General features: G+C 43.9%; 1 protein-coding gene across 2 annotated transcripts in view; it reads left to right on the forward strand.

Moving 5' to 3' along the window:
• Nucleotides 1-22477, forward strand: part of Exex (motor neuron and pancreas homeobox extra-extra) — a 153468-nt gene extending 130991 nt beyond the window's left edge. Inside the window, exons 2-4 of one of the 2 annotated variants that reach the window (XM_076823014.1) lie at nt 9233-10718; nt 20212-20375; nt 21429-22477. In XM_076823014.1, coding sequence (XP_076679129.1) covers nt 9422-10718; nt 20212-20375; nt 21429-21671 — 1704 coding nt within the window. In that variant the 5' untranslated portion in view covers nt 9233-9421 and the 3' untranslated portion in view covers nt 21672-22477. Of the gene's footprint in view, nt 1-8670; nt 10719-20211; nt 20376-21428 lie in introns of those variants that run through there. The other variant, XM_076823013.1, reaches the window with a different exon arrangement.
• The last annotated feature ends 3612 nt before the right edge of the window (nt 22478-26089 follow it).

The following is a 26089-nucleotide window of genomic DNA, read 5'->3' on the forward strand; positions in this document are numbered from 1 at the left end:
TAGCGGGTATGAATACTGACCCAGGTATACAAGAACCTTCTATACCTGGCCTGTGCCTATACCTCGTCCGCGGTTACACTATCATAACGAGTAATCTTCTGTCGGTACAAAAGGGAGCGATAGATGGTAAATGATCGATGTAACATTAGGTCTGGGATAGGTCCAAAAGGAAAAGGGAAAGGAGATTAATACGGGTGGTAGCCGCATCAAGAGAAGCGCTTAACGTGTATTTCCAATTAGTAATGGCCGCGGTGTATTCTATCTTCTGTTGACACATTCGTCTTTGAAATTCGTCAATGATAAGATCGTCGATAATAGCCGATCACGACCCGGAAGAGAATTGGGCGACATTCCGGTTACACCAACGGTTAAATGGTTCGATAGCTCGGGCTGTAATGGATATCCAGTACCTGTGGGGGCATATGCCTCCTCTCTTGATGTCTGGTGTAACCGCTTTGCAATTGTTACATAAAGAGGTGAGAGTGACCGGGAGAGAGAGAGAGAAAGAGATGCCAAGCAGGCAGTGGAGAAATTGCGGGAAACAAAGGGGGAGAGACTAGGTGAAACGTTGAAACGCAGGCGGAGGGTAAGTTGCTAATTAGAGCCAGATTAAACGCTTGTCTGGGGAACCATTTTCCTTGCCGCTCCTCGCCGTACTCGGCGGAGGATGGGTACGGAGAGCCAGAGACGAGTTCTAGAAGGGAGGGGGTGGAAAAAAGGCAAGTATAGTCAAGGGTGGCTAAAGTTGCAACAGAGAGGGGATAACTCGACTCCGGTTGGAGGCAGAACCGGGCTTAATGAAAAGTGTTTGCCCCGTAAAAGTTAAGATTAATTGGCGCTCGGGGGGTGGTTACCGCGGTAATCAGCCAGTGCCAGTGGTTTTCAAACTTGGGGTACTTGCGACATACTACTGTTCCCTTTTAACTTGGCCTTCCTCGCAATAATATTTCCCACCGGTCTTTCTCCAATTATCAATCGACATTTTATTAGCTTTAGGTATTTGTCGTAGAATCGGGATCCTTTTAAATCGTGTACGTATATCTGAGTAACGCCATTACCCTGCTATCCTCTCGATTTACTTTCCTTAGCGATACAAGTCGGCCGACCTGTTCCGCGTAAATGATCGGTTCTAAACTATATTTGATTTGCTTCACCCCAATTTTCATCTTGACCACAGTGTAGGTAGATTTTATGTATTTAGCTAAATAAATAATGTACGCGCGTCATGCCAACGCGCGGCGCGTCGTGGCCGTATGTTGAGTAAGTGGGTAGGTACTTGTATCGAATGGCTTCCTTCCTTGAAATTACGGCTGCCTTCGATTTTGGTTGAGCGTTGCTGAAACGAGAGGTTAATTTGGCGACACCTAGTTTCATTAACAACGCCATTAAAAGTAATGGCCGATGAGGGCCGAACTCGGAGGTGCGGCCACATAGGGGCCGGGAGATTCTAATTATACCATAGGACTGAAGGACGGAGACTGAGAACTGAAGGACGGAAGAGTTTGGAAGTTGAATATCCTTAGTTATGTATAGGTACATACGTATACGTATATATCGGACAATAGGCGGGGGTGTCAGAGCGAATAGAGGGAAAGAGGGGGAGAGCAGAAAGTTTTAGATGTTTAGAGGTTTAATATAAGAAGATATACTTTGATTCCTGCTAACGCGGACAAGCATGGGTAGGGGAAATATGGACAAAACCGGGTACCTGGGTAAAACCGGGACGTGCTATTATTTTTAAAATGGCCTTAAATTTTCCCGCGTCGTTGCAGCCACATATTGTCACGATGTGCATTGTTCCATCAACAAAAGACGATCGTCTTACAATCGTGCATAGTGAGGTTATATCGTCTGGTGTGTTTTGGAAGGCTATGATCTAATTTTCGATACTTAAAGAACCTACAATACTTTTGACAGTGTTCAGGTAAGTACTTTCTTGTGTGAATTAAGTTAATTGTTGCATATTAAAGTGTAAATAACTAAGACAGTTTGTTTGTATTTCGCCATGGTATTGTTGATAATCCGTAATATTTACAAAATTGTATGCTGGGGTAAAACCGTACGGGGTGATATCGGGTACCCGATTTTGGACAAAATGTGTATAACAAAGAAACGAAAGAGAGGAAGTTATCAAAATTGAACTAATCTTAATAAAGGGCTACGACTAAAGAGGAAGAAAGCCAGAAAATTAAATAAAATACCGAAAGATAATGAGAACAGTGGTGACGAAGACATTTGCATTTATGTCCAAGAATCATATGGTTCATCCAAATTGAATGAAGGGTGGGTGCAGTGTACAGCTTGTTGTAAGTGGGCTCACGAAGGCTGCACTGGTTGGGGGACTGAAGAATTGGACGAATTCCGTTGCTATAGGTGCTAGGGCCAGTTTTTAGTATGGTACCCGGTTTTACCCAGGCCATGGGGTAAAACCGTAAAAACGGACCAAATTTTAAATCATAATTTTTTTGTATTTCTTATTGTTTTAAATCAAATGGATTTATACTATTAATTAATAAAGAGTTTAGTCTAATGAACCCTACTTTCAATTTCTTTTTTACATTAATAATGTCAAAGTTATGAGCTTTCATCCTTAGCGTCCCGGTTTTACCCATATTTCCCCTATTTATACACGCGTACATGGTACAGATATATATTTTAGGTACCTATTAGTAAAGTTGGCAGTGAAATGTCGTGTGGTTCAATCCCGACACGCGCGTGGCCAGCTGTACAATAGAAATAGGGGAGACCGGGGTAAAGTGAGCCGAAAAAAGTTTGAAGTCGAATAAAATTTTTCCCTTTCAATAAAAATGTGTGGAAATAGATTTATAATATAATTTAAACATTACTATTGATAAATGACGAATGGCTATACTTAAAATAAACTTAGAGTATATTAAAATTCAGCTTGAAAAGAAACAGCGAAAACTACCACTTTACCCCATATATGGGGTAAATTGAATGATTCTTCATAAATGATGCACTCAGCGACTTGTTCACCAATACCTAGTTTAAGTTTACTTCAGCTTAATTTAGTCTAATTTTGTTTTATAGTAGGATTTTTCAAGTTTTTGTGTGTTAATTTTGGTCATTTTTCAGCAGAAAAACAAAAGAGAAAAATCTAAGGACTTTAATTGTAGGAAAAATTAAAAAAAAAATGGTCGGTACTGCACGACAAGCGCGTAAAAAAGTTTTAGGTTCGATGCGTAAGATACGAAGCAAATTTGAAAACCGAGGTATTTATGTATACCTAATAGTCTAAAAATAATGCACGTAATATGACAGAATTATTTAATTACTTGAAAAATAAGAAATCAGCTAGGAAAAATAACTTTTGTAGTGCGGAAAACCAGCGTAAACGTTAAACGTCTTAAAACTCTGGTAATACTGAAGAAAAAAGGCTACAGTATTTATTTATTTCTGCATCGATAGTGCAATTAACTAACATTAGAAGCGAGATCTAGCTTTAGCCGGTACTGTACGCTGCCCGGTACTGTAGGACTTTCCCCTATCTATATAAATATGTACAAACAGAAAAGGGATAACACGTAAGAGAAGTGGAACTGCATCGAGCATATGCGCGTCTTTACCCATCTCGAATACCACATTTTAGGTGAACAAATCCATACAGATTCATTTATTATATCTCCGATGTGCTTGCTTATCAGACGATTATCACCTTTCGTCTTTCGCGCGTTTTCCAATACTTTGGACCGTTAAATTAAATCACCGGAACCGAGCCGAACCGAGTGGAGTCGAGTCGAGTCGAACAGAGATATAATCACATTGATAAAATGTGATTAACGCTATTTACATAAATATAGGTACGAGGCAGTGCCAAATCGATACATGACACCAATTACAATTTATCTGCGGGCAGTGATACCTAATCGTGGTGTTGATCAAACAATCTTATCCCCGTGATAAGAACGGATGAATTAACCATCAAATCGTTAATTACTTTTGAGCTGGGATAACAAGACTTTAGACAGTATTTGTCCCGAATTGTTATCGTTGAAATTGTAAAAGTTGATCGGCGGCTTGTCAGTTACAATTTATTATCAACCGTGTAAGTTTAGTGAACTAGACTTTGTACCCGAGGCAATGACTGAAATAGAATACACTTTACGCGAGTAAGGAAATTTGAAAACCGTACACCTCGTCTGGTTTTATAGGTAATTGTGGATACGTTTGTGCAATTTACCATAAAAGTGAATGCATTGGACATAGCAAGGGAAGGGACGGCATGATGGGGTAGCGAGGTAAGATGGGGTGTCGTAAAAAAACGATAATCGAAAATTGCTAGACATTTGACGAATGTACCAAAAGGAAACGATTGTATTGTAACAGTTGGGTTGTTGATAGAAATGAGTGGGGGAGCACGCGTCTTTGGTTTAGAGCTGTGAAATCGTCCACATGCTGCCTGGATCTTATTTTGCGTACTAAAAACTCCTGACTGAATGATTCATCAACGCCAAGCTCAAACCGTTAAACCTAGGAACGTGAAATTTGGAAGGTACATTGTTTACATGACGTAGGCAGCCACTAAGGAAGAGTTTTTGGAAATTCCATCCCCAAGGGGGTGAAAAGGGGTAAAATGTATTTTCACGGATTCTTCAAAATCTCTTCAATTTGATTTTTATTTCAAAAGGTTACCCACATAAATGCCTATAAACGAATTTCAAGATTTTGCCCTAATCAACCCCTAAGGGGGTGGTAAAAAGGGGTGAAATGTGTTTTCATGGAGTAAAAATTGCAATATTTTTTTATTTGATACGGGGAATGATGGGGTATTTCATTGTTCATGTGAGGTTGAGCAACGCCATTGTTCTCTATTGCAAATTAATTCGAATTTTCGTTACTTTTAATTCGGATTTGAAAATGGTAAGAACATATAAGAAAAAAAAACTAGACGAGGAAAATGGCCAAAAGAAGTTATGAAGAAATCTGTAGGTGAAGTTTTAAGGAACAAAATGTGGTACAAGAAAGCTGCTCGAGGTTACTCTTACCATCCACAAACAACATTGGAACGTTATGTCGAAAAATTGAAACAAAGAAATGAAGCATGGGTTTACCATTAGTTCCAATTAAGAGTACATTTTTGCAGATAGAAGAGGAAGAACTTGTCGAATATTTAATAGATATGGCGCCACAACTTTTGTGCGAGGGTAGGAAGAAAATAATTTAGAAGAAATTCATATTTGCATCGATCGTGGAAATACCTATTTAGAGGAACCGTCTCGCCTCATTTTCGGTACCCCGTTATACCCCTGGGCAGGGGCAACATGGTTTTTCATTACTTTTTTTAAAAAATTTAATAACTTCAAATTTTTATTTAAACGTTGCTCAAGAAAGGTATAATTATCAATTTTTTGGCATGTTTGCTTAGCTTCACCTACCTACATAATAGATATGTACACGTTCAGTTTGAGAGCGAGACAGGCTGACATAAGGGCAGAGGGGAAAGAAGCTCGGCTTATCGTGACGGAGCATAATCATTGGTAGAAAATCTTTTATGTTTACACGGCTGTCGAGGATGAAAGGTGTACCTACTACCTGTATCTGTGTATACATATACATATACCTATATAGGTACGCAGCATCGAGTTTTCGAATTTTCGAAATTCAGAGCTATCCGAAAATTTCAAAACAATCAAGGGCGAATTCCACTTTCGCCCAAATCGCCCGTAAGTTTCATTAGGGTAGGTTTCCCTACACGCGACTGGACGCATCGTCAAGAATTTCAAAGTGGATTTTCTCGAAAATGAAGCGCAATATCAAAAAATTTTATTCCTTTTTCTCGACTTATTTACTTGTTATAAGTCGAAAAGAAAGAGGGACTCTTTCTCATATCGCGCTTCATTTTCGAGAAAATCGGCTTTGAAATCGTTGACGTTGCGTCCAGTCACGTATAGGAAAACCTAGCTTAACGAAAATCACGGGCGATTTGGGCGTAAGTGGAATTCGCCTTAAGCATTTCTTGTTCAACGTTGGAAATGAAGGATGCTGTGTGATTTGTCTATGAACGAATGCTCGTTTCACAAGCAGAGGGGATTATCAGCCGGAGAAGAAAGGAAAAGTAAGAAAATTCGAAATAGGTACTTACAGGTGTCTGGATTCGGTAGAGTTGTACAGTGTACACACTACGTCGCTCTAATACCTACATATTACTATTTAAATATGTATGGACGAAATACGGCAGTTGTTAAACACTTTTATTCAACGTAGGTATACGTTGAACGTGCTTCGATCCTTAAGTAAATAAAGCTCCCTCTGTGTTATTTGGTTAAAAAGCGGTGACCGACGAAACGGTACCGTTTACCTTCTTCTAGTCTCGTACCTAGCCGACCCGTCGCGCCACGTCCAGCAAAGTAGGGTATTATAGATTATACGAATAGGTAATTAGGTACACAGAGATTGCGTGGATTATGGAAATCATAATATTGATACCTTTTTCCCACCTACGGGAAAATGTATCGCCGCGAATCCGTTGGAGCGGATACGGTTACTGATAAAAGGAATGAAACGATTTTTCGACCGAAAATGATATTCGAGAAAACTCGAAAGTTTCGGCTAGGCACTTGAATAAGCGAAGAGACTTTATCAGTGGGATAAGCAAATGCGTCGTGGAACCGATATAAAATATCGGTGCCCGACAACCGATAACAGGCCGATTACTCGAAAACTGGGTGTGATGCCTATTACGCGGCTATTAGCTGCTCGATAAGGCTGTAGACTTTAGATATCGCCGATGTTTTGTTAGGTAGGATTATAGTTACTATGTGAACGAATGCAGTAATCATACTCGTAGGTAAGTATAAAATACATAGGTACCTATTGCCGTCGCCATGGCGGAGGAATACAGACGGGGAAGCAATGAAAATCTGGTTGAAAGTCGTAGTAATGATTACAAGATGAAAGCTGTTGTTGTTACCTACTGTGTTAAGATGTATGGGTTTTACTGTTAACGCTAGGTAGGGGAGTTGGGTAGGTTGTAACACGGGGTAAATTCTAACATGTTACTACTTACTCCGCTCTAAATGGTGATGAAACAAACATGCTATTCGCTGACACACCGGAAAAAGATGCTCGACACTGCATTCCACTTTAGAGCGGACTCGTTCCGCGCAGGGATACACTGTTTATCGGTAGGAAACCGGCAGGGAAAGTGCTACGACTAATCACAATAGTGCTACAGCCAATCGCGTGTGTCAGATCCGTGAGAGCTGCGCAGATCGGTCGCAAATCAGTAGGGGCGTAAGTCCGCTCTTATATGGAATGGAGACACACCAACAACATTACAATCGAGAATCCAAAAAGTAGAAAAAAAGTATGAAGGCAAAAGTAAAGAAAGCGAAGAAGAAGATTTAGATAGAATTAGATGAATAAGCAACGATTGTTTAACTCATGTATAGAAAATGTTTAATAATCACCTGTGTTTTCATTTATATTTTTTAGAAATGTTTATTTGCGTTCATATTTGTATTTAAATAATTAAAACAGATGTGTCACACTTTACCCCACATGGTGTTACTTTTTACCCCGCATATTATAACAAAGGTTCAGATTTGTTTAAGATGAAGCTAGGTGCCTAATAAGTGTCCAAGATTTTGTCACGTACTTACACTTAATGAGTTCACCACATATGTAAGTGGTCACGCAAATTATTTCCTGATTTAGGAAAACACTTTCGAGAAAAAAACTGTGAAAACTTTTTTGTTACAATCTGCCCCGACTGCCCCTAAATGTATAGGTAGCTACATAGATTGTATTGGACATTAAATTCATCGAATATCGAGGTACGTAGGCTACATCTGTACCCGTATGTACTTAGGTAGCTATAACTACTTGTTTCAATCGTGTGGACAAAATCGCAAGCAATAAAGAAAATAAGCAAAACCACGAAGATCGTATCGTCGCGCGCGCCGGTAGACCGACATCGAGTATCCCTGTTATCCGTGGAGGGTGCCCACTGCCCAACTTCCCTCCCATTATACGACCGTCACGTTGCAATTCAAGCTGCACGCATTTCGCCACCCCTCGTTTTTCTGCAAGTGTCACGTGCCACCGACTGCATATCCGTTCTCCTTAGCGCGCTTTCCGTACTATACGTCGTCGGATTGGACGGTTCAGGTTGGCGCAGGAGGGAAAGCTGTCTTGTTCCCCTTTATTCCCTTCCGTCACCGTTGCCGCCATCCTCGACGTCTTCTCCCACTCTCCCTCTGGCACTATCCTCCTGCACCCCATCTCTCTCTATCTATATTTTACCCTGTACCCTGTATCTCCCCAAACAAAAGGGTAGACTGGACGCGCTGAAGCATTCCTCCAGAACATGGTGTAACTGTACCTACCCTATGTAAGTATAGATCCTACTTAGCTTTGTACTGCAGAAATTCGACGCCTGGGGCTCGGAGCTTGATAGGCGAGAGCTGGACGGTTCACGCGCAACGGTGAGGAATGAAGAATCGGGAACCGGGAATCGGGAGTGGAAAGTTGGGAGTTGGTACCCACGGCACACGGTGCGGGAAAGAGGGGAATAAAGGGGGTGCCGTAGGCGTGGCAAAATGCAAGGCTTGCCGCGATAGGCGTGGCAGAATCGACTAACCGCGGAAACGCAGAAGCGGAGGGGGAGCGATTTTCCCGTTAGGGACACGCGGTTCCTTGCTACGTCACTTTGCGGCGAAGCGTCGACTTAATCGCTTGTGTTGCCGCGAAATCGTAACTGACGCTCCATCGGAGAGAAAGTGAGAACAAAAAAAAAAAAGTGGCTCGTCGGTGGCGATACGTTTACAGTCCTAATCAAGGGAGCGGAAGTTGTGTGATTATTTTCATTGCGCGTGCAAGATCCGGGAGTCGTTTCGACGGTTAACGCCTTCGTTTAATCGGTTGGTCGGTCGGTCGGTCGGTCGGTCGGTCGGGCGGTCGATCGATCGATCGAATCCCGTAGGCCGATCGGAAGTCGATCGGCCACCGATCCTCCATTCAGCGGATGATATACATCGGTACAGCTAGTCGACAGCATCCGTAAATGATCGTAGCCCGAGTAGCCGGCGATCAAGTCCGATTGACATTCCATGTGTCCGTAATTAATCCGAGGGTGGTTGGTGGTTGTGAAAGAAGCCCTTAACGATCCAACGATCTAATGCGTTCTCGTGTATTCACGGAATCAGGTATGCATTACGACGCGCAAGGCGCCTCGGAGAACGTGTATTTACGGCAACGGCAAGGGCATCAGCAAACGAGTCCGCATACCGTTTACGCAGAAGGCGTTCGACAGAAGGGCCGAGGGCAGAGCTGCTCGCCGATATTGCAAGAAGGGATCTCGGCCGGCGTCGAGGCAGCGAACGAAACGATCGGCTCCATTACAGAGGAAATACGTTTTGCAGCAAGCGGCTCTCCGTTGGAGTTCCAAGACGAACCGCGAATGTCGAGGTATCGCGAGGAAGGCGATGCGAAGCGATCCTCCTTCCCTAAGCAGGAGCACGAACCGTCCAATTTCTTCCGAGACTCCGAGAATGCCGGTGTAAAATGCTTTCCCGCGGAAATGGTGTCCGCGATATCGAGCCAATACAGGGGATCGAACAGTTCACCCGGCAGAACCTCTCCGCAAGGGTACTCGGTCCATCCGACCGACAGGCGGACCACCTCCCTCGGCAAAACGTCTTTCTGCATAGACGCTCTCCTCGGCCGAGCGACAGGGAAACAGGAGATCCTCGATCGCGATAGATCGGAGCGCAATCCAAGATTACTATTCACCACGAGGAATCTGACCGCGGACGGAAACCCTTGTATAGGAAATTCTTCTGTTCACGTTCACGGACGGGAATCTCCTTGTACTCTTGGGACTGGGACTGAGACCAGAGATGGTGGTGTAGGTGGATGTGGAGATGGTAGTGGAAGTGGAAGTGGAGGAGGAGCAGGGGGAGGAGGCGGAGGCGGAGGTAGTGTTGGAGGTGGAGGTGCAGGTGCAGGTGGAATCGGAGCTGCAACAGCAGCTGGCGCGGGTGGGACGGAGGAGCAAAGAACATCGTCCTCGAGAAACCTTTTGAATCCGTTCGATAGGCCGGTTCAGCAATGTCCAGATTCACCGAGCCTGGAGTTCCTTCGCGATGGATGCGATCGGCAAACTATTCGTGACAGATCCACGCGAGATATACACTTGTCCGAGGCGCCGTTAGAGCCGGTGGAAGCAGCGAACACAGTTTCGATTCAACGTGGAAAATCAATGTTCCGAGGGGAGAGCATTGGAACCGGCAACGGAGGGTTCCGAGTAGATCGACTAGAGAATATCGAGGACGACGCTTCCACCGAGGTAGACCCTACAAGGACGGGGAGCGCCAGCTCTGGGAGTAACGCCAGTCACAGTCCGATCTCGAGCCCTCCGATTTCACCGGGATCGGAGGAGCCCACTAGCAACGGTATTGCTGGTAATCCAAATTTATCGAGTGGCCATTACGGTGCACTCGGTACCAGTGCCGGTGTAGCTCGGCAGAACCAAGCTCTTCTCTTACACCCAAGTGGCCCTCTTATTCACCCCGGTGGACTGTATTATCATCCTGCTGGTGGTAGCGCGTTTCACTCGATACACAAGGAAGGTCAACCCGTCGGACACTCGCAAACTGCCGGAGCTCATCCTCAACAGCATCATATTCATCCACTCCAGCTCGAGTGGTTAGCCAGGACTGGAATGTTGTATCCTAGACTGCCCGCTGACTTGGCTGGTAAGTTTTCACTACTTAGCAACTGCTTTCGTCTTTCGAGAAAGGTAGCAAAGAGAGATATTTTCGTAACAGCTCGGGATAGCATTACCTACTCTTCTGGCGTCTGCATACCGAATTCTATTCCGAAATTCCACGCGACCGATTTGTTCGCCCACGTAGACGAAATTGCAAAGTAATCGGTTCGGCGGAATCCTGCGAATCGACTTGGCAGAAACGAGACCACGGAATCTCTGAGTTTTTATACTGCTTCGCCGACACTGTTACCGCCTCTTCGTCCTCCTCCCCTTGGCTTTATTCCTTCACCTTACTTATTATTAACCACCCATTCTCGCGCCACTATAGATCCAATCTCCTCGTGCTACTTTATTTCTCATAAATTAATAATTCCTAGATGATTAGCCGAGTAGGTAATGGAGCAACCACTATAACCATAACGGCACAGTTTGACAAAGAATTGGAACCCGTCAATTCAATTACGTCCGAGCAAACATGTACCTATCTGGTACATCTACGACCGCCGTTTTTTACCTTAAATTTGACGACACAATCGATACACGAGGCGAATGGCATTCTTTTCTTTTATCGTTTCGATGGAACAAAAGCCGACGCGAAATGAAAGATAAGGTAACAAAGGCGATAGAACGCAACGATAAGGATTCAAACGTAACTCCTATTTCACTGTTAAGTGTACCTATGTAATACCTATGCGCTGTGCCTAACGCAAAGTCAGAGCAAAGTATAGGGAAATGGATCGACAGATTGGCCGCATGTTGAGCAGATAGCGAGTGTTTACATGCCTAATGTAACGCTTTACTCTGCTATATTGATCGGCCACTTCAGTTTTTAGGTCATTTGTCAAACGATAAGGTTGGAGCAAAGTTGCGCAGCGTGCCATTTTTTTCAGAGCTTTTTAACATGACCTTTGGCAGGTAGCTTCTTTCGGGATACAATGCCTGCGAAAAGTGTATGACGAGGCGAAGTTGTAACCGAAGGAAATGCACAAGTTCCTACTGTACCTATTTACATATAGGTACAGAAGCGGCTGTCGCAAGATAGAAGTGAAGTGGAATACCAAGTAGGGTAATTGCGGGAGAGATGCCGCACAGGGAGAGAGGCCGCACCTTCGGTATTTCAGGGTTATCGGTAATAAAATACAACACTGTCGATTTTATTTGCTTTAGTCTGTTAGTTTAGGTTAGATTAATAAGCGAGGACGTGTTTCCATCATTACTTTTAAAGATTTTGCTATTTTTCGAGGTAAGCCTACCGCACTTTGCCTCGATATTTATATGTCGAGTTTATTTTTGCTATCGTAGTAGTTATAAAGTCATAGTTTTTCGTGATATAACTTTTGGAATACGTTAAAGGAACTCTGTGGAATATTTATCGGCCAGAATAGGTCAAATTCGACACTTTTATGCGCACTGTATCGGAAGGTACCTAAGTCGACTGAATGATGTTTTTAATGTTAAAAATACAAAAAAGTGTTTCAAAATAGATACCGTGGTATCTCAAGGCAAATTATTTATTTTTTAATGACAAATCTGATAATCCAAACATATTTCTGGGCTTTTTACTCTTTTTTCACAGTTTATTCTTATTTTATGAGCAATGAATGTGGAAGGTAGAAGAAAAGACAATTAAATTTAGAAAAGAAGAAATAATATCTGTACCTATTTATTTTTCCAATTGTATTGCATTTTATAACTGTATAAATTAAAAAGATGTTTCATTTTACTTTGCTTTTACTATCTTTTTAAATAAAATGTTAAAATTAACAAGTTTAAATGGAAAATTAAACACGGCACCACTCCCGCGTGTGCGGCGTCTCTCCTAAAAAAAGGATATTTCTAGTTTCAATTTTTTAAGGGTGACAAATATTAAAATTTTGATTTTCTTTAATGCCAGCACTAAGACCTGATGTTCGACTAATAATACGTATCTTTGGAAAAAAAATTTCATCGCAAAATTTAGCCACGGTGACAGTTTTGCGTAAGGTGCGGCGACTCTCCCACGATTACCCTATGTACAGCCAACTATTTAGAACGGGACGAGAAAAGAAGAATCGAAAGAACAAGTCTAAGTAGCCAGCGAATAGATGCAAGGGCGATAGGAAAGGACGAATCGGTTACCACGGTAAATTTCACGCTTGGAAAAAGAGCCGTGGCCGCGCGTTGTCCAGCCAATCAGTCGAGAGCTTTTATCGAACAAATTGGTCGGTGAACGTAGCAAGCCAGGTTGCCGAGATGAACCGAGTCCGAATGAAGGGGAACGGAGGTTCAAAGAGAGGGATGGTAACGGCGCGGCGCGGCGTGGGGGGAGAGGGAAAGTAAATGCATCTGTATATACGAGAGAGATGAGAGGAGAAAGAGATAGTAGCATGAGAGGGGTGCTCGGGGTGTAGTGCGGGGTACTTTCTGTCAGATGATCCTGATTGGTAGTTGCCGAGCAATCCAACGTCGACGAAAAAGGCGAAAACCCGATAGCGTAAAACGAGCAACGAGTACAAAAAAGCGGTCTCGCGGAATAAAATAAAACGATTGCATCCAGCCCCAGCTGAAACGGCCGTTATCGCGTAGGCAGGGAACACGTACCTGACTTGTTAAAAAATTGCTGTATGGCAGTACCGTCCCGTTTGGCCCTTCTGGGTCTCTCTCTCTCTCTCTCTCTCTCTCTCTCCTCCCTCTCTCTTTCTGTGGTACCCGTGCATCCTCGTGCGCTCTCGACGTTATGTAAATAATGGTGAATGCGCGACTAACCGGCTCAGCACCGTGAGCTGACAGAGGGATAGGTTGGAAGCAGGAGACGCGAGCTTTTATTTGCGGAATATTTGTCGCGCGTTATGCCCGTGGCAACGTTGCGACAACACCATGTTTCATCTATTTCGAGTGGAGCTTTTACCGTATCGAAATTTAACTAGCACAGTAACGTAGCCGCGTGTATTTCGCGACCTTCCGTTCTCGGTACATCCCGAATCCCGATGCTATCTATGGCAGGTGTACACTAAAAAACTGTCCCTCGTACACCCGCGTGACACCAGTTTGCTTACGGATTAGTCGAAATTGACCGAAACGGCGATTTAGCTTTCTGCATTGGCGCGTTACTTAAATAAGTAGGTACAATAGGCATATCTGCTACACATAGAATTATAACTCCTCTTATAACTTCTTTGACATCGGCGAACGATTACCGCGTACAGGTAGACTTTTCTTCATCTACATTTTTGACTGTCCGCTCTTTGCATCCTGTCTTCACCCATTTTATTCCTTGGCTAGAACTCGAGTGCATTTCACGAGGCATCAAGGAGAAACAATGGCGAAGATATGAGCGGGAGGAGAGATCTGCTAACAAAAGGGGATGATACCCGAGAGATGAAGCACGCGAAGGGTTGGCGGATGATTTAATTAGTTAATTGTGCGTCATTCATCCGTCCATCCATCCCCTTCGCCCTTCTCTCGGCGATAGCATAGCACCGGCACCGAGATATAGAGTTACCATGGAAACTCCGCGGACTTTCAGACAGTTCCAACAGCTAATTCCGCTCATCTTTGGAACGATCAGGGAACGCAAATCGATTCGACTTCGGGCAGGAGACTTTAACTCTCCCTCAATTACAAATGACGAAATTCCTTAAGAATACAAAGTTGTGTTTGATTTTAGGATTTCGAAACGCTGCTAAAATCTTCGCCGAATTTTCCGCGATATTAGCTACATATACCCATAGCAAACGGCACGCCAAGTGAAAATGTGTCAATGACCGCGTTAGAACGGATACGAATGGGCTATCGGCGGTGTTGGCGTCGGTGGCCGTGTGGCGGTCGCGTCAGTCTACCTATCTATAGGCACATAGGCGGTAATGGTGTTTCTGAATTAGCTGCCAGCTAGTTTGGCCGCCCGCAAGCAAACAGATCTTGGTTACCCGATGTGTAACGTTCCACGTTCGCCCAAACGCGGCATCCTATATCTCTATGATCCGGGTTGATCGCAACGTGCCGCGTGGACTCGTGGACCAATGCTCACGGCGACATGAGGATCGGAATACCATTGAGTTTAGGTGTTTACCGTTGCGTACAAACTGCTCACTATTGAGCGGTACATGGCGGCAAACATTCCTTATTCTACTTGCGAAGATGCAAGGTACAGCTACCGGGCGAATCATTCACTGTGCCTACATCATTGGATTCTCCGTGGCCGTATACATAGTCGGTGGCAGACATCCGTCCATCGAAACATTCTTTAGACTGCAGACGGTTTCTTTGATTAACACCAAGACGAAAAACATGGATACCATTAGGTATGGAAAGCCCATGGAAGATTGTTTGAACCAACGGCTGACGGCTGAGTAGACGAATAGTAGGATTCAACCTTAATTCTTTCTTGGACGATGACGCACGGGGAATAGCGTAGTAAGGAGGAAAGGAAACGCGTAACGGTCCCGGTTTATGATCCGATAGTAAGAGTAAATGGTAACATTTTGGATGTTTATGACGTGATTTGTGGCGAGTCCGCGAGACGAGTATGAAATTAAATCCAACCATTTCGGGCGGAGAAAATAATCTCTGACGAAAGTTTGCCAACTTTTCCCGGTGCCCCAACCCCTTGATGCCATGGATCCGTGTCTGTGTGGCACACGGGTATATAGAGGAGTCGATGACGTCTCACAGATCGAGGGAGAAATGGTGGGATAGCATTGACGTTACTCGCGCTCGTCTTCGTTCACCTCCTCTACGAGGGGTTGAGAATTCGGAGGCGGGTCATTTCAAGCACTCGGGGGTTACAGGCGGAGCTTCCATTGCTACGTGAAACAAGTAGAGGGAGAAGGGCCTAGTGTGCGCACGCGTCCGTTCACACCCACCGACGGCGGCGGAAGATGAAAAGGAGAAGGAGAAGGAAAAGGAGGAGAAGGGAAACGAAAACGAGAGCTGAAGCACAAAACTACATTGTGAAGAAAGCGAATCAGCGAGCAAGATAAAGAGTGGCAGATTGTGGTGGAATGAGTGGGAGGAATAGGGAGAAAGAGAGGGCGGTTAAAGGGATGACAGAAAGGGTGGAAGGAAGCCGAGTGTAGGGGATACCGAGGCAAAATCGGGGCGTTAAGGATGAAGTCTCGTAACTGTCACATTATTAAGGAAAAAATAAATTACAATTGGGATTCATTAGAATAAACTATTTTTCAAATAATAGTACATATCCAATTTTTTTAATAGAGGGGAAAATACAAAAAAAAATAATGATTTAAAATATGATCCGTTTTTACGATTTTACCCCATGGCTTGGGGTATCCAATTTCGATGAACCATGTGATTTTTTAACATAAATGCAAATGTCTTCACCGTTTTCACCACCACTGTTATCATTATCCTTCGGTATTTTGTTTAATTTTGGGTTTTTTTTTTAGTTGTGGTCCTTTATTAAAATTTAGTTTTAATATTGATAACTTCCTCTTTTTCGATTCTTTACTATACACATTTTGGCCGAAACTGGGTACCTGGTTTTACCCCGTACGGTTTTACCCCAGCATACAGAAACAAACCTTTCAATTATTTACACTTTAATATGCAACAATTAACACAATTCACGCCAAAGGGAATCTACCTGAACACTGTTAAAAGTGTTTGAAGTTTCTTAAATTATCGAAAATTAGATCAGAGCCGTTAAAAACACAGAAGACGATATGTATAACCTTACAGGGAAGATCCCGAACCCGAAAATTAAAAAATTTGGAAACTTTGCGAATATATAGAGGATTTCCTCCTGATTACAACGCAATTTTTGTTTGCTGCTCAAATTCACTCGAGGGGGATGAAATTAACCCCTGAAAATTCAGCTATTTTCCGATTTCGTGGTACAACTCGCGAACTCTAAGAGATAGAAGAAAAGTTTCAAGACAAAAGTTCCTTCTTTTAATTAGATCTATCATTTGGTAAAAATTATTTTGCAGCTCACGAGTTATAACACAAAATTGGAAAATAACCGGATTTTCAGGGGGCAATTACACCCCCTAAGAGTGAATTTGGGCAGCAAACAAAAATTGCGTTATAATCAGGAGGAAATTCCTTACATATTCACAAAGTTACAGAATTTTTTGAATTTCCGGGTTCGGGATGTTCCCTCGTTAGTAAGCACGCTTGTAACGCGATCATATTTTGTTGACAAAATAATGCACATCCCGACGATATGACGCTGCAACGACGCCGCAAGATTTAAGGCGGTTTAAAAAATAATAACACGTCCCGGTTTTACCTAGGTATCTGGTTTTGTCCGAGTTTCCCGTACATGTTCATACTCTACATACATGCATATGTATGTATATGCCAACACTCGCCCTGGCGATTGTAGATTCCATGGGAATCAGGCGATACTTGGGATATAGGCACCTACCTAAATACCTACATCGATTTGGATCGGTAATTTCTGTTTGCAATCCGGTGCAGAGTAATTGCTGCCCATTAGAGGGCAACCACTTATGCAATCCGATTGAACCTATGGATTTGTATTTGTGTGTCGAAAATTTACAGAGGCAGCTGTGCATTTTAATGTTCACGATGATAAGACCTTTCTTTGTGATGTAGGTGTCGATCGATGACGACACTGACGACTGTTTCGGTAAGAAGCATTCCTCGCGAATATCTAGGTACTTACCTACTTAGGTCGAGTAATTACTCTTGATTGAATAAAGCTTCAGGTCGGATTAATTTCACGAAAATATACTCGTAGGTATGTAGGTGGCTCTTATTTACTCTTGGTGAATTTTTTTTCTCAAGATTTTCTTCGCGCCACCCTCCATAATAGTTCTAAATAATAACAGAAAAATCTATGTAAAGTTTGAGCCCGATCGGATAACGGGAAAAGGTGCTTCTTCTGGCCTCTTGAACATTTAAATAATTATTTAACAGCTCACAAAGTGGATTTTACATAATATCCTCCAAGTTATTGATTTCATCAAAAAGTATGTTAAACAAAAGTTGTAGATCCAGACAAGGAGCATATTTTATATTCTATTACTTTTTTTTCGTAACACACATGGTTTTCGAGAAAAGTCCGAAAAACCAAAAAAAAAAACATTTTTATTTTTCAAGTTTTGAAAGTTAATAAGTTAATAGTAAATCCTTTCCGAACTCTTTTTACTTATGAAGGTGAAGAAAAGAATGTAATATTTATTTTCGAGGGCTATTTTTTAAACATTTACGATTTTGTTATCACCCTCCAAAGTTAAGCGTTCCATGTTACCCTACTCTCCCCCACTTATGTGAAATTCTTTTTCAAATTTAAGGGCGTTGGGTTATTGGCCGTGTTAGCGGTGTGGCGATGAATAGGTCGGCATGGAAGAACGTAAGAAGAAAGTGTGCAGGAAAGAGAGCGAGTGAGAAATGAGGCGAGTTTGCCAGCAAGAGGGGAGGTAAGAGGGACAAGAGGCAGGAGAGATAGGAGAGATAGGAGAGATAGGAGAGATAGGAGAGAGATGGTAGGTACCTACGGACAGACAGAGGATAAAGAGCGGGGGATAGAGAGTCGCGTTAAGTACAGATAATGGCTGGTGTTTACCGGTACGGTGATCAGCATGATTTAAGGGTGATCTGGCGTGAAGCGGCTAATAGGACCCCAAATAAATTAAATTATCATGATAAAAGTGTAACGGTGGGGTGAGAACGATGCTAATCTTAACGGCACCCCATTGCTTCACCCCGCATAGAGGAGAGCGAAAATAATGATTGTCCACTCGATGGTGCCGCCCTTCTTGTTTGCCGACATCTGTCATAACTCGTGCCATTTCTTTCTGACACCTCCGCGATCATAGAATTTCGTTGGCTTGGTCCGTTCTCAATAGGTAAGTACCTCTATTCTCCGGGACGGGACGTGTGGCAATTCATCCAACGCGTAGGTATGCTAGGCAGGGAGACGAGAATGCAATTAGGTACAAGTACATTTTAAGTGGTTTACCGTTTATCAAGTAAGAAATGAATCAACGCATGCAACAAGGTATTAAAAAAGTTGCATGTACGTAAGTACGTACCTAGAAGTAAATGTTATCGGCGCACCGGTTCGGCACCGGGTCTATTGTAAAAATAAATCGAACCGGTGCGCCGATAACATTTACTTTTAAGTTTTAAAAATTCTTTGCGGTCGAAATTCGAAATCATTTTATTCAGTATGTACCTAGGTATAGCATTCGAGGAAGGAATACAAATACATGCACGCGTACACGCGCATGCATGCATACATATAGTGGTAAATCATAGAGGACCGACGTGCAAAGTAAAGGCAATCGTCCAAATAGTAGTAATTGTTACGAACGGACGGGTATGAAATCACCGACCGGACCATATGTGCGCGACGGGTGGCAAACCACCCTTTGGGGAGACGATTAATATCTATGTATAACGTAAATAGCGGAAGCGAAGCTGTCAACTGTTCGCATCGAGAAACGATGTGCCGCGTGACGTTCGAACGTCCCAACGATGTAGGTGCCTACGTAGGTGTAACTACTTAAATGCAGATCTGTCGGTTGCGAGAAGACTTAGCGAGTAGCCTACCATCTCTACTGAATCTCTAATCGAAAAATTAAATAGCTATGCGCACATGCTAGGTGTCCAAGGTTTGATTAAGCATCTGATTAAGAGCGACATAAGGGTATCGCACGTTCCAAATTAATCCGAGTGTACGCGCGACTAAACACTGCCATGTGTACAAACATTGACAGCCGGTCACACACTTGCTACATAGTTGAGCTGGAGGGGTGCATCGCGCTCTCAAATCAACTGTAGGGAAAAATATGATAAACCGCCCAATATTCTGTGTTAACGCTTCGAGCATACCAATCGTTAGCTTCTTGGATTCGAGGCAATAGCGGATCCATATAGGTAACCAGGGAACAATTTTATTTTTAACGTACGAGCTGACACTCCTCTACGTAGCTACCCCTGTATGTATTCATTATTATTGTAGCACGATCGCGTAGGAGCATAGCCGTTGTTCGAAGAATCGAGAGCACGCCGACACCGTAACTTCTCGATGCTGATAAAAGTCTCTGGTAACGGACGAGACTATACTTTACCACGATTTATGCCTGTAGAGTGTGCGAGTGTAGAGTCATAAGGGGAGAGATTCGCATGCGACCAAGAGTCGTTCGTAGGACTAATCGTTAGGGCGGCCACCCTAGTCCTCTTTACCCTCGTTTCCAGCCCTAAATCATACTGCAGCAACCCATAGGGATTTTCACTGGCGATAATTGCATTAGCATTCGATGATTTTTATCGGTTCCACGATTGGCATTACCAACCTGTGTGTATAATGCGAGACAGGATTATCAATAGAGTTAACGATAACGATTCCTTCCAATAGGTAGGTATCTTTCTAACGTTCGCCACCCCGAAGGCGAGTCACTCCCGCATTCGACGGTACATATTCCGCATAGGTACCTGCGTGTAGCTGGATAATTATGTAGCTTCCGTGCAAGCAGCCTGGTTAATAGTGCGCTTTTGTCTACTTAAAGGTTGCGCTGCCCAGCACGCTCTTCTTGGGAAAACCAGAAGACCAAGGACCGCTTTCACGTCGCAGCAGCTCCTTGAGTTGGAGAAACAATTTAGGCAGAACAAATACCTTAGCAGACCGAAGAGGTTCGAAGTGGCCACTTCGCTGATGCTGACGGAAACGCAGGTAAAATTTTTACCTATTAATTACCTGCGTACAATGTGCATAGGGTGCGCACCACCCTCTTTAACGAAAGAGAAGTTTGTTGTCACGCGGCCGCGGGAGGCGGCGAGAAATGGCGAGGAATGGCGAGAAATCACGAGGTCGAGGTCGCTGGAAAGGAAATTGTATCGAGCGAATTCCATGGAACCGTCCAGAATCTTGCTCTTTCGTCAGGTCGAATGCGAGCGAGCGAATTTCTCGCGCAGTTGAACAACTTAAACATAACTTTGAAGCTTACGTGTTCTGACGGATCGCTTGGCAAATAGAGACGAAAGTCTGAGTTATAGCAGGCTGAGTCCCTGATTTGTTTCGATATTTAACCGATTCTACTTGGAGTTTGTAGGTACCTTTCGAATATCCAGACGCGCGTCGCGCCGTGTTAAGCACCGCCTTGCGCTATCCCGTTTCTTCGGCTTCTCCTTCGTCTTGTTCGCTTTGTAGTATCGACGATCAACAACGATCCAGCGCACCTACAGTAAAACGTTGCTCGTGTTCCGAATAGCTGGTAACTGGTAGTTTGACGTCGTCGCGGACGGGTAGAAACATGGTGCGATGCGGTTTCCTTTGTGCCTACTCGGTTGTTTCGGTATTTCATATACACCTGCATATACCTATCTATGTGGGTACGTATCTTTTATCGCGAAAAGAAGATGCGTTCCGAAGGGGGAGGATGTAATCGGGTCGGGAGCGTGGCGGGTTGGTTCAACCGTATGATATGTTGCCTGAGAGATTTACATCGCTTTCTTACGGGATTGGGATTGGGGGAAGGAAGACCGAGTCTGTAGCGATTTGAAAGGTTGTGTCGCGTGATATTCGCGTGACTGGCTAGAATGTTTGAATTCTCATAGTTATTCGGCGCCGCGGGTTATTTGTTATAAGAAATCGTGTATAGAGAAAGAGCGAGTGTATCTACCGTCGCGACTACGCAGGTATTCGTGGAAGGGTGACTCTCATTCGTTGCCATTGATAGCAGGTGATAAATGTATTCTGGTGGATGATCAGTCTGTTTGGGTTCAGGTGAAAATCTGGTTTCAAAATCGGCGGATGAAGTGGAAGAGAAGTAAGAAGGCACAGCAAGAGGCACGCACGAATAGTAAAGTCGAGGAGGGAGGGAATGCGAGAAGCGTCGAAAGGGAGGCCGCAGGCGATCCGAGTAGAAATTCACCGAGTCCGCAGGAAGATGGGAAAGTGTCGTTGCAAGAGCCGCAACGAAGCACGGCCGAACTCCAAGAACCGCTTTATCGGCCTTACGTGGTATAAAGCCGATCGAAACAGCTGACCAAAACAGTCCCAATACCGAGTTGCGCGTAATTTCTGCCCAACAACGACTCGTCGTGTTTTAATGTTTGATAAATCTATGCAATAACGCGTGAACCCTGATCCGTATGAAGGTTAAAGACCTCCATGACATAGAGAATGCGTGGAAGGGATTAAAGGTCAGGATGATTGATTAGACTGAAAACAAATGGAAATTTGGATCACGTGCATGTATATAAATACCTACATAAGTACTTACTCCGCATACCGGTGTAACGTATACTTATTGCGAAACTTATATGTAAATATAGGGAACAAAACGATATAAGTAATTGGCGAGTGTACGATCGCTACGATCGCAATATGTACCTATTAGACGTCATTCCTGGGAAAATTCAAAGGATCATCGTTTATGGGTCTGCTCCTCCAACTATCTTCAGATGTTTCCTCTCACGTCAGACTGTCACGTGCCCGTGCATTGCGTTTCCATTTCGTGATTTACCAAGTACGATTTACAATTACATTTACATTTACGGGGAAGGGGGAGAGACGATACGTACGCGGAGTCGCAAAAATTGTATAGAAGCAAATGAAAGGTGAGAGAAGCGCTATCTTTATGATTATAACTTCATTCTAACGTTGCTCTAGACAGTCTAGACCCACTTAAATCGAAGATACCTACCTATTTATGATAAACGATACGTAACTGTAAATACTATATTCGTGTACGTCCAAGGTAGAGAGTGTGATGCGAAGGAAACGTCATATATTATGTCGCAACAAGTTCCTAAAATAAATTATTGATAACGGAAGAAACCTGTGACTCTGTTTTCTCTCTTATGTTTGAAATGCTGCTGAGCGTTCAGTTGGACGCGAGGAAATCATCATCAGCGGTCATTAAATCTCATCGCCTTAATCGTAAGTAAGTATACAGATTTGCGCTGTTCGCAGACACGAGCCTTTGTCCCTGGGAGAAATTTCTCAGCATCGCCTATTTAGGTAGGTACCTAGCTATAGCGAAGGAGACGCGATCATAAGCCTTCTCATCGGTTACCGTAAGCACGCAAGCAGTATCATCAGTATTTATGATATGCTAATTCCCCGTTACAAATTCCACGATGTTTCGCGGATGACTGCTTCTACTAGCTACAGCCAGTGAGAGCCACCCGTTTGGAAGATCAGTCGTCAGTGAAGGAATGGAAAGGAAAGAGGGACGAAAAATTGTATTCTGTGAATACGAGTGGATCGGTCGAAACGTTCGGTTGGTTCGCCCAGCAAGCCGAGTAGGTAGGTAGGAATAGGTACCGACGATAGATATAGCCATTCATCTGACGAGATTCCTTAAAATCTGAGATAGATTTAATTGACGTTTCGTTGGTACCTTTACCTGCCTATAAAAGATTGGGTACGATTTGTGGGATGTAAAATTCTACAAACGGTAACTTGTACCTATATGTACACCTACCTACCTACCGAAAATTGGTGCACTGATTTTCGGAGGAAAGATTTGAATGGAAGAAGAATATCTTGACGAAGCATTACAAAGATTCAGTGGTTGTCGAGATGTGCAGGCAACCATAAGGACGAACGCAATAGGTGTTTTGGGCTTGTGGCTTCGTGCCAGGACATTCGCGAGTTTGCTTCGCCGAACCCTCCGTTCTCTCGCGAATAGGCACGCCCAAGTAAAAAAAAAAAAAGAATGGAAATGAAAGAGAGTAGAAGGTGTAGGGATAGTTCGTGCTTCGTTAAAGGATTGTAAAAAAGGAAAACCTTTACTTTAGACACTGTTTCCCTGCCGGCTGTTTTCCTCGGTTTCGTTTTCTATTCGCAAAACACCGACGCAGGTAGACCGACGATGTAGTGTTTCCACAACTATTCTGCGGAAATCTACATACACGTGTCATGCACCTAGTTATTGTTAGGTACAGCGAGGAAAGGCGTTGACTCTCGCCAGTCGATTCGCCTCGTATCTGCAATTACCTACACGATTTCGTAGCGTAGCAACACCTGATCACATTAGAGAGCTAGAGGACGTAGACTAGACGGCGAAAATCTTGCTCGATGCAAGTTGAACAGTGCGGTGGTCGTGCGGTGGTCGTGTGGTGTTGAGCAGAGTTGACTAGAGAGGGTGGCGCAAGAGCAGAGCGTGCAGACGAACGCAGAGGCGGGGCACTCATGTTTATATGCATTGTATTGCTAAAACCCTTTTAACCGAATTACATTTAGCGATTCTAGTGCCGCTTTCCCGACTCTCCTTCCACGGGTCTACCACCGACCGCCACCGCCTCCGCCTCCGCCTGCGCCACCGCTGCCATTGCTGCCATCACTGCCATCGCCACCGCCCCTCGCGTGCTTTCCACTCCCAAACTTCGATTCTCCGCTTCGTCCTTTCCCTCTGTGTGACGCGTGCCCGTTAGCGCGACGGGTACTGTTCTCCTACTCACTACTGCAACCTCGCAAACGAGAAAGCGGAGGCAGCTATATAGATACTATAGGCAGTAGTGGTGTGTGTAGCCGTGGTGGGGTTGGAAAACCGATGGGGCCGGATTCCGAGGCTTGGAACAGCATCCCTGAATTCTTGATTCCCTTGGTAAACAAGTGCTTAGGTGATTCACTGCTTGTTCTCTCCTATCGGCCGTCGTTTGTTTCTAGACGCCATTGCGTTCTACGATTCTATCTCGTTTTCCGGTCTAATGACTTTCCGAGCCTAAGGGAGGCTGAGCTTGCTCCGAACCTCTCACCCCCATTTTTATTTACCCTTTGTCCCCTCTCCTCTACGCTCGCCAATCTCGCTCTCCCTCACTCTCTTGCTCCTTTCTTCCTTTCCTCCTTTCCTCCTTTCCTCCTTTCCTCCTTTCCTCCTTTCTTGCATTCCTCCTTTCCTCCTTTCCTCCTTTCCTCCTTTCCTCCTTTCCTCCTTTCCTCCTTTCCTCCTTTCCTCCTTTCCTGCTTTCCTCCTTTCCTCCTTTCCTCCTTTCTTCCTTTCCTCCTTTCCTCCTTTCCTCCTTTCCTCCTTTCCTCCTTTCCTCCTTTCCTCCTTTCCTCCTTTCCTGCTTTCCTCCTTTCCTCCTTTCCTCCTTTCTTGCATTCCTCCTTTCCTCCTTTCCTCCTTTACTCCTTTACTCCTTTACTCCTTTACTCCTTTCCTCCTTTCCTCCTTTCCTCCTTTCCTCCTTTTCTCCTTTCCTCCTTTACCAGTTTAGCGTACGAGCTAACTTCCACGCGAAACCTATCAAATATTTGCGAAAAACCGTTATTATTTTTTTCAACCCTCTGTAAAATTTTTAGCGGCGGTTGGACCGATGGGGACTTTTGACATATTGTTTAAAACGGCTAAATAAAGGCCCACACCAAAATTTAGCTTGGTGGGAATTATTCCGTAGATTGGGCAGATTTCCGTCTAATTTCACTGGACTACAACGATAAAACTGTGCTAAGCACGTTTGGCGCTGACGAGGTGTGGGATAAGTGATGATTATTTTAGTAGCTTCCGTGCATTATTAACGAATCGATGGTTCAGAGGTCACCTATAACTCTGGCAAATTCCCGGCTAATGGTCATTATAGGTAGGTAGTACCTAGGTACATATACCTAGTAATCGATGCCAGTTAACAATCAAGTATGTGCCAAACAAACAAAATAAAGAATGATGGAATGCTCGCGAGAACAATGCCCGGAAGTTGGATATCCGAGACTTGTCTCATCCCCGTGTCTCACGGCGCATTCCATCATTAACGCTAACAACGTTGGCCCGGGGCTACAAGAGGGACCTCACCCTTCGACGAGCTAACCTCTAGATATACCTACACGCGCTCGCTCTCAAACACGTGCACGAATGAACAGGAATAGAGAGTGTACCTATATAGGTAGGGGTACACACTCCCCGGCTGAAACTCGGTTTCTCCTTGGAACAAGGGGGGATAATAAGATCTACGACAATCAACTCGGAGGACGACGTTTGGAGAACACCGCGATTCGACCTATCGGACGAGCTTTTAGGCGACGTCCGCCACGTTATGTCCACATCTCTCTTCACCGCGCGCGTCTCCTCTCACCTACTTTATATATCTGCCTGCTGTCCTGCTGCTAGGTCCGTCATCTATCGTATTTAGGTACATACCCGTATGGCGTCATTAGGTCTACTCTTCTCTTTGTCAGTTTACCCTCTGTTATTCGCTGTTTCCTGAGATGAAAGAATTCTCCTTACTTCAATGTATCAATCTGTATCACGCTTTATATTGTATTAACCGTTAAAGCAGCAACGCGTTAATTGGTGATTGCAAAATGGAGCAATAAAGGGGGATAAGAGACAACCGTAGCAATAAAGAAGATAAAAATGAAATATTGTACTAGCGAACGAGCAAGTGTTAGGAAAGGTTAGTGCATTCCAGGCGAGAGGCGTAAGTAAGTAGTTTGGTGGG

This window comes from Andrena cerasifolii, chromosome 11, assembly GCF_050908995.1.
Source record: "Andrena cerasifolii isolate SP2316 chromosome 11, iyAndCera1_principal, whole genome shotgun sequence".
In the NCBI taxonomy this organism is placed as follows: Eukaryota; Metazoa; Arthropoda; class Insecta; order Hymenoptera; family Andrenidae; genus Andrena; species Andrena cerasifolii.